Raw genomic sequence first — 7,675 nt, 5'->3', positions numbered from 1 at the left:
AGGTAAGAGCATCTAGAAAATGCTCTCGAAACAGTCTTTAAAAAAACGAAGTCTTTGCTCAGACACACAGTAATCTCCAGTGGGGAGGTAATTGAAATTCATACACTAAGTTTAAAGGGAGGTTTCCCCCTCTCCTCTTAATATGCTCTCTCTAGCTTCCCAAACAGAAATTAAACAGAGTGGGAGAAAGTATCTTCTGTTGACAGTGCTTATGGAGAGCCAGCGTAGTGTAGTGGTTAAGAGCAGCAGACTCTAATCTGGAGAACTGGGTTTGACTCCTCTACATGAGCGGCGGAGTCTAATCTGGTGAACCGGGTTGGCTTCCCCACTCCTGCACATGAAGCCTGCTGGGTGACCTTGGGCTAGTCACAGCTCTGTTAGAGCTCTCTCAGCCCCACCTACCTCACAGGGTGTCTGTTGTGGGGCAGGGAAGGGAAGGCGACTGTAAGCCAGTTTGATACTTCCTTAAGTGGTAGAGAAAGTCAGCACATAAAAACCAACTCTTCTTCTTCTGATAAACTAGGCCTGTATCTATCATAACTGGGCAGCTCCTATTTTTAAATGCTTAAAATGCTACTTGAGAAGCTAGCAAATTTACATTTAGGATAACTTGCCTTTTGTTTGTATTGCAGAGCTCTCAAACTACCAGTCCTCAGCCAAAGCCAGAAACATTTAATGTTGGTTTGGAACCATTTCAATGGGAGCCCTTTCCGCTTTACCACAGAGACGTTAAAATGATTGATCACAGGATTCATCAAAACTCGGAGACCCCAACTACCGGTGTAGTAGAACAAAAAATTAACAAAGATGAGCAATCCAAGCCCGTTTCTCCTATTCCCGAGGAGAAGCCCCTCATAGCCGATGAGTACACTGCTGAAGGATCAAAAACGAGGCACGGCACAGGACATTCCTCGAAGGATTGGGGGAAGAAGGTTAAAAAATCTCCGCGCGCTCTCCGTCAGAACTCACCCAGGTCTTTCGCACCAGCAGCCTTGCAGCAGAAGTTCGGCTTGCGAGAGCTTTGGGGAAAGACTTCTACACAAAGCGAACAGAAAAGGATGAGAGAAAGTGGAAAGGAAAGAGCATCCTATGATACCCTGACACAAAACAGGACCACATCGCTATTACCTTCACAAGGAAGACCCGTTACTTCCAGCCTCGGTGGCCTTCAGCAGAAACCAGGATGTCAGAATGAAGACATCTCAAGTCTTGACCGCTGTCCTATGTGTCAGATCCACTTCACTGGAACGTAAGTAGTTGCTATATCATTCTGGAATTCATTTTCATTAGAGCATGAAATCCAAACACGCCATCTCTGCATATATTATTATATGTCAGAGTTAAGCCTTGTAATAAATGTGATGTTTACACAGTTTGGCCATAAGAGCGGAAAGCCTATGTGCCTTTTTGCGTGACTTGCAAAAAACACAAGAATCTCCCTCAGCATAACCCAGTCAGCATTAATGAAGACCTCAATAACATTAGAGCATCCAAATTCAAAAATAAGTAAGTTAGAAACTGTGCTCAAGAAAGTGCTCTCTGACCAAGGTTTTGTATCCAGCATAGGGGGCCACAGATCCCCCCCCCAATCCAAGAATGATTGGAGATGCATGTTACTGATTACCTAGAAAAGCAAAACTCATGGTCTGCTGCTATTTTGCCAGTTTGGAGCTAATTTCATTTTGCGCATCTGATACTTTTGTGCTGCTTTCCAGATTATCCCAGCTGGACCGTGATAGTCATCTTGCTAAATGCTTGTCTGAAAGTACAGAAGATGTGATTTGGTAACCCGGCAAGAATGAAGAATCAAGAAGTCACCTGGGAAACAGGCAGTGTTGAGAAAGGAATTTAGAAAGTGTCACAGCTATACCCCATTACTGTGATTAATGAGAAAAGTAGACGTTTAAGGGGGACTCCTAATTAATCTTCCATTATGCTATAAAAACCCCGTTTGCGTCCTGATTTTGTGATAAGACTATTTGGAGAATATTGGTGGGAGAACCAGAAGAATCTAGATGCACATACGGTTATATTACATCCTTGCACACAAACTAAAATATTACTGAAGAATGTTTCGAAAGGTCCGATAGTTTAATGAAACTTTATAGAATTAAAGAATCATTCAAGGCAACATGACTTTTTCATCTACTTCAGTGGATGGAATAAACTGACTGGAAAACTTTTTCAAATTGTATGCGTCCAATATGTGTTTTAAAAGAAACCTTAAATAAAAGGTGGTTAGAACTGCCTCTCCTACCATCTCCATGTGTTTATTCAGAGCATTCCTTTATTGTCTTATGAACTGCATTTCTAAAGAAACCCTAAATTTAACATATAGCTCCACAAACACCTGAGTAAGTTCAGCATTCTTGCACGAACACTTGGTAATGACACTGACCAAACCTGTTACTACTGAAACAACAAGAATCATTTTGCTCTTAGCAATACAGCAAATCGTGTTTTAAGATAAGGCCACAAAAGTCCAAAATGCATACACATTTTCTAGCTTAAGAAGAGGCCTGACCTATATGTAAAAACATCAAATGCGGTGAACCCAAGCACCAACAACACTAACTCTTGAGTAAATAGAAGAAAAGTGGTAGAGAAAGTCGGCATATAAAAATCAACTCAAGTAAGAAGCAAACCGGCTTACAATCACCTTCCCCTCCCCACAACAGACACCCTGTGAGGTAGGTGGGGCTGCGAGAGCTCTAGCAGAGATGTGATTAGTCCAAGGTCACCCAGCTGGCTTCATGTGGAGGAGTGGGGAAACAAATCCAGTTCACCAGATTAGCCTCCGCTGCTCATGTGGAGGAGTGGAGAATCAAACCCGGTTCTCCAGATCAGAGTCCACTGCTCCAAACTAGGCTTAAATTTAAAAAAATGTGACTAATCAATACTTAACAGGAGCCCCGTGGCGCAGAGTGGTAAGCTGCAGTGCTGCAGTCCAAGCTCTGCTCACGGCCTGAGTTCGATCCCGGTGGAAGTTGGTTTCAGGTAGCCGGCTCAGGTTGGCTCATCCTTCCATCCTTCCGAGGTCAGTAAAATGAACACCCAGCTTGCTGGGGGTAAAGGGAAGATGACTGGGGTAGGCACTGGCAAACCACCCCGTAAAACATAGTCTGCCTAGTAAACATCGGGATGTGATGTCACCCTATGGGTCAGGAATGACCTGGTGCTTGCACAGGGGACCTTTACCTTTAATCAATACTTCAACTCAATGTCAATTATATTGCTAACATTTCTGCTTAGTGAAACAACAACAGCCTAAGCTTTTTCATTAAAGTCTTTAATAGATGTGCAAGAATATAAATGGATCTTAGCTGTTTATGGGTTAGTATACCATCTTCTGCACAAATAAAACTGGCCAAAAGATCTCAACTAGTTAATTATACAAAACTACAAGAACATATTTTACTGTTTTACAATCATTAAATTAGCTAGAGTTTTCATTTACATTTCATTTACATACCTAAGACAGTTATATCATTACCAGATCCATTTTGCAATATATTAGGATTTTCTTTAAACCACACATGTAATTACATCCTTCAATTTTTTTCCTTTAATTTATAAAACAAGTACTTCATATAAAAAATTTCCCCTTCATCGTGATTGAACATTAGTTATACACTTGCACATGAGCAACTAACTTGTAACCAGCAACATATTTGGCAACACAGCAACATTGTAAATTCCTTAAATTTGTAAGTAAATCAAGGACTCGCTTTATTATAATTTGAGGAGCAAGTGTGGTATTCACCCACTTGCCCTACCGTAGTGTTCTGACTGAAGTTTAGGGCAAGAAACCCTCAGCATTTTGCCCGTCCCCTTTGCCCCGAACCGCATCATAGGGTGTCACCCTGCCATGCAGAAACCAGCTGTTGTAAAACCAAGATACGGACACAGAACATTTCAGGATACACTGAAAATTCAGAGAAGGAGGGGAATGGTCTTTCAAAAAACAACAAGCCTCATGCTTCTTTTGAAAGGGAAATGGGATTCTCTTTTAGCTAGGTAACCTGGGTCTTTAATGCATGGCTGTTTCACTCGCCGTCACCCCTCTGATGACTCCGGGTCTTTGTTCGGATTGTGCGTGCCATTTCCAACCGTCAGAGGTCGCTTCGCTTCCCCCCCCTCCGCATTTTCAAATTTGAGATAAAATAAGTCCCTCAAAACCGAGGGAAGTGTGGGGGAGAGCGAGGCGACCTCTGATGGTCGGAAACTGGATGCCATTTCCGACCGTCAGAGGTCGCACGGGAGAGCAAGGCGACCTCTGACGGTCGGAAATGGCATCCAGTTTTCCGTGTTTCGGGGAACCTGTTTATCTCGAATTTGAAAACGTGGGGAAAGCGAGGCGACCTATGACCATCGGAAACAGCATGCATAACCCAAACAAAGACCCTAAGTTGTCAGAGTGGTGAGGGCAAGTGAAACTGCCAAACCTTGGTTATCTCAACCCCCAGGCATCTGGGCAAGTTACTTCCAACTGAACTTTTATTTAGTGCTGGCTTGAATGTATTGTACTTAATTAAAAACAATAAATCGTCACAGGTGTGCGTTAATTGTGGCTGGGGTGAGGGATATACAAAGGGTAGTCTCAACTGATGGGTTTCTTGAGGTTTTCAGTACCATGATTTGGCAGTCTTATCCTAGCACCTCATGGACTTGAATGCAACTGAGAGGTTGTGTTCAGCACCTAATGGAATGCTGCACCCTGAGAAACCTATACAATAAAAGCAAAGTGAAAACCCTTGCAAGTCATCTTGCGTTGTACACCCAACTGAGGGGAGAGGTCATGGCACACAGGGTTTTCTCTCCTTTCTGCAGAACACCCCCTGCTCCAAGAACCTCAAGCTACCCAACGGAGTTGGAACAAAAACCTACCAAAAATGAAATACTGCCTTCCGCCTTCATCCATAAAGAGGCTGATATATTGTTATAGGATTCTGAAAGGTTTTTTTCTTTAACAGCAATGCACGCTTTTTCTCAAAAAAACGAATCGCGGTTATTTCCAGAGCGGACACGCCGTTAACCTGACACAAGACTCTGCAGTTTGCAAAGGGGATAGGGACGTTTCTCATCCTTATACAATACTCATATCTGTTCATTTTCTCCTTCATTAAGTTACTGCTTGGACACATGTGGCCTTCGCTGAGATGTTCTCTGGGAGAACTCGTCAATGGCACATGCAGAACATTTCAAAGGAGATAGTTTAAAGTAGGAGGTGTGCTTTATCAGAAAAAAATGCAATATGTTGATGGATACTGTAGAATTAGTTTTTTAAACTTTAAGGCTACGATCCATTACGTTTCCATTGTTCCTTTTGAATATTGCATTGATAAAAATATTTTTTCTCCAAAAATCTAGTATACAACACAAGACATTGTAGGCACTGCTCAAGTATTTTTCAGTAATCCACCGTGTGCAAATTTAAATTTTTCTGAAAGATTTGGTAATTTCCCCCCTCCCACATTAAGTATAATCTAGGTGTTATATAATTGATAAACGGTATTTTAGAATTGTTATTGCTGAGACCTCTGCCCCTTCTAAGAGTTCTATGGAGATGTTAGCATGAAGATAGCAGCTGTTATTTGTATGTTCCGTGTGTAAAATACTTTTTTAAAAAACTTAAATAACCAGAACTTACCAGGGTTATCAAGTGTTCCAAATATGGAATATTTCTCACGTACTTTAATCCATTTAGGCACTTAAATTCTGTACCCAAATTTGTTTTAATTGCTAATAAAACACAACTCCTTTTTAATTTCTTTATATATATATATATTATCACATTATATATATATATTTATATATATTTATAAAACTGACACATTTAAGATAGGTACCACTTGTGGAAAAAAAGGCATCTAAAGTAAGCTTCAACACTACTAACGTTTTTATTCTTCGAGATGTTACACACTGTTCTAGTAGCTCGTCCGCATCAAACGTCCATCGAAAGCACACGGCTTCGAATGTGGTTTGGAATCTCTCTTTTTTTCCCCCTCCCCAAGGATGCAATGAACCACTGATCCTTCATGAAGCAGGCACGAAATGCAGATTTCTTCGTGAAGCCGGTTATGTCAGTTAGTGCCTCAAACTCTTAAAAAAAAAAAAAATCAGAGGAAGACACCCACCAAAAATAATAATAATAATGTTCTTTTCTTTTTTTTGAGTTTTCAGCAGCAATTGTCGTCATTGGTCTCCGTTCAAAAACCTTACAGTTTCCCCCCAGCCTCGCATGCAGATACTTGTTGTTAAGGATTAAATGTAAAAGTTCATTCACATCGTTTGTCCTCGGTGCCGATGCAGTTTCTCTCATACCGTTTCCTCAGTTGACAGCAACAATGGATTAATATATTCAAATCCTTCAAACTCCGACTGGTCTATTCTTTTTATTACGTCTCTGAAAACAGAACACACTCGTATTAGAAGAAGAGTTGGTTTTTATGTGCCAACTTACTCTACCACTTAAGGGAGATTCAAACCAGCTTACAATCACCTTCCCTGCCCCTCCCCACAACAGTCATCCTGTGAGGTAGGTGGGGCTGAGAGAGCTCAAAGAGAGCTGTGACTTGCCCAAGGTCACCCAGCTGGCTTCATGTACAGGAGTAGGGAAACAAATCCAGTTCACCAGATTAGCCTCCGCTGCTCATGTGGAGGAGTGGGGCATCAAACCCGGTTCTCCACATCAGACTCCAACGCTCCAAACCACTACACCATGCTGGCTCTCTTGCAGTTATTCAGGGTTTGTTAGTTTGTTTATTTTGCATGCATAAGTTTGTACAATACACACCTAGGCTGGGATCCAAACACATGCATGCATGCGCTCCCCCCATACGCACTGAGGCCTTTCCAAGCAACACAAAGCAATAGCCAAGTTTTTTTCTCCAGCACCAGCCCTTTACGACACAACGCTCCTCGAGAAGAACTGCTGCTCGCCTTTAGAAACATCTTCTCAAGCGGCTCAGTGGTTTACAGGAGAAAGGTGAGGGGCTGAAATGCCCTAATATATTACACGGTCCTTTGGATCATGGCTAATCTATCATACAGGGCTAACATGCAAGAAACGAGTGTACAAATACATGCTGAACACATGAAGCTGCCTTATATCGAATCAGACCATCACTAAGGCTGGCAGTGGCTCTCCAGGGTCTCAGGTGGAGATCTTTCACATCACCTCCTACCTGACCCTTTCAACTGGAGATGCTGGGGATTGAACATGAGACCTTCTGCATGCCAAGCAGAAGCTCTGCCACGGAGCCACAGTGCCTCCCCCTCAGTCTCATTCTTAAGACTGCCAAGCAAGCTGCATGAAAGGATGCAAGGAAGAGACAGAGACCGGCTTCCTTCCTGGGAGAGCAAGAGTAGAGTCCAGTAGAACCTTAAGGACCAACGAGATCTCCAGGGTCTATGCAGAGGCAAACCCAAATTTGCAATCAAGCCTCCTCCCAGCAAAGCGCTTTCCGCTTGCAAGAGATGGGACTCAGTTTTGGGTCCCAAATTCATACTAGGTGAACTTAGAGCAGACAGATTCGAGTCCCTTTGAAAAGGGGAGCATTGACTCTCGAAACGTTATGCCCTGGAATTCTTTTCGGCCTTTAAGGTACTACTGGACTTAGATCTTAGAATCCTAGAATCCCATAGTTGGAGGGGACCACCAGGGTCATCTAGT

The 7,675-nt window shown here is 42.4% G+C and overlaps 1 protein-coding gene across 4 annotated transcripts in view; it reads right to left on the bottom strand.

The window, feature by feature from the left end:
* Positions 1 to 6,172: 6,172 nt before the first annotated feature.
* Positions 6,173 to 7,675, bottom strand: part of PRKCZ (protein kinase C zeta) — a 93,313-nt gene continuing 91,810 nt past the window's right edge. For all 4 annotated transcript variants that reach the window (XM_056864920.1, XM_056864921.1, XM_056864918.1 and 1 more), the window contains one exon: positions 6,173 to 6,406. In XM_056864920.1, coding sequence (XP_056720898.1) covers positions 6,319 to 6,406 — 88 coding nt within the window. In that variant the 3' untranslated portion in view covers positions 6,173 to 6,318. The remainder of the gene's footprint in view (positions 6,407 to 7,675) is intronic.

Source organism: Euleptes europaea, chromosome 19, assembly GCF_029931775.1.
Source record: "Euleptes europaea isolate rEulEur1 chromosome 19, rEulEur1.hap1, whole genome shotgun sequence".
Lineage (NCBI taxonomy): Eukaryota > Metazoa > Chordata > Lepidosauria > Squamata > Sphaerodactylidae > Euleptes > Euleptes europaea.
Note: the sequence above shows the minus strand (reverse complement) of the source record. Positions and strands in the feature narration are given on the sequence as shown.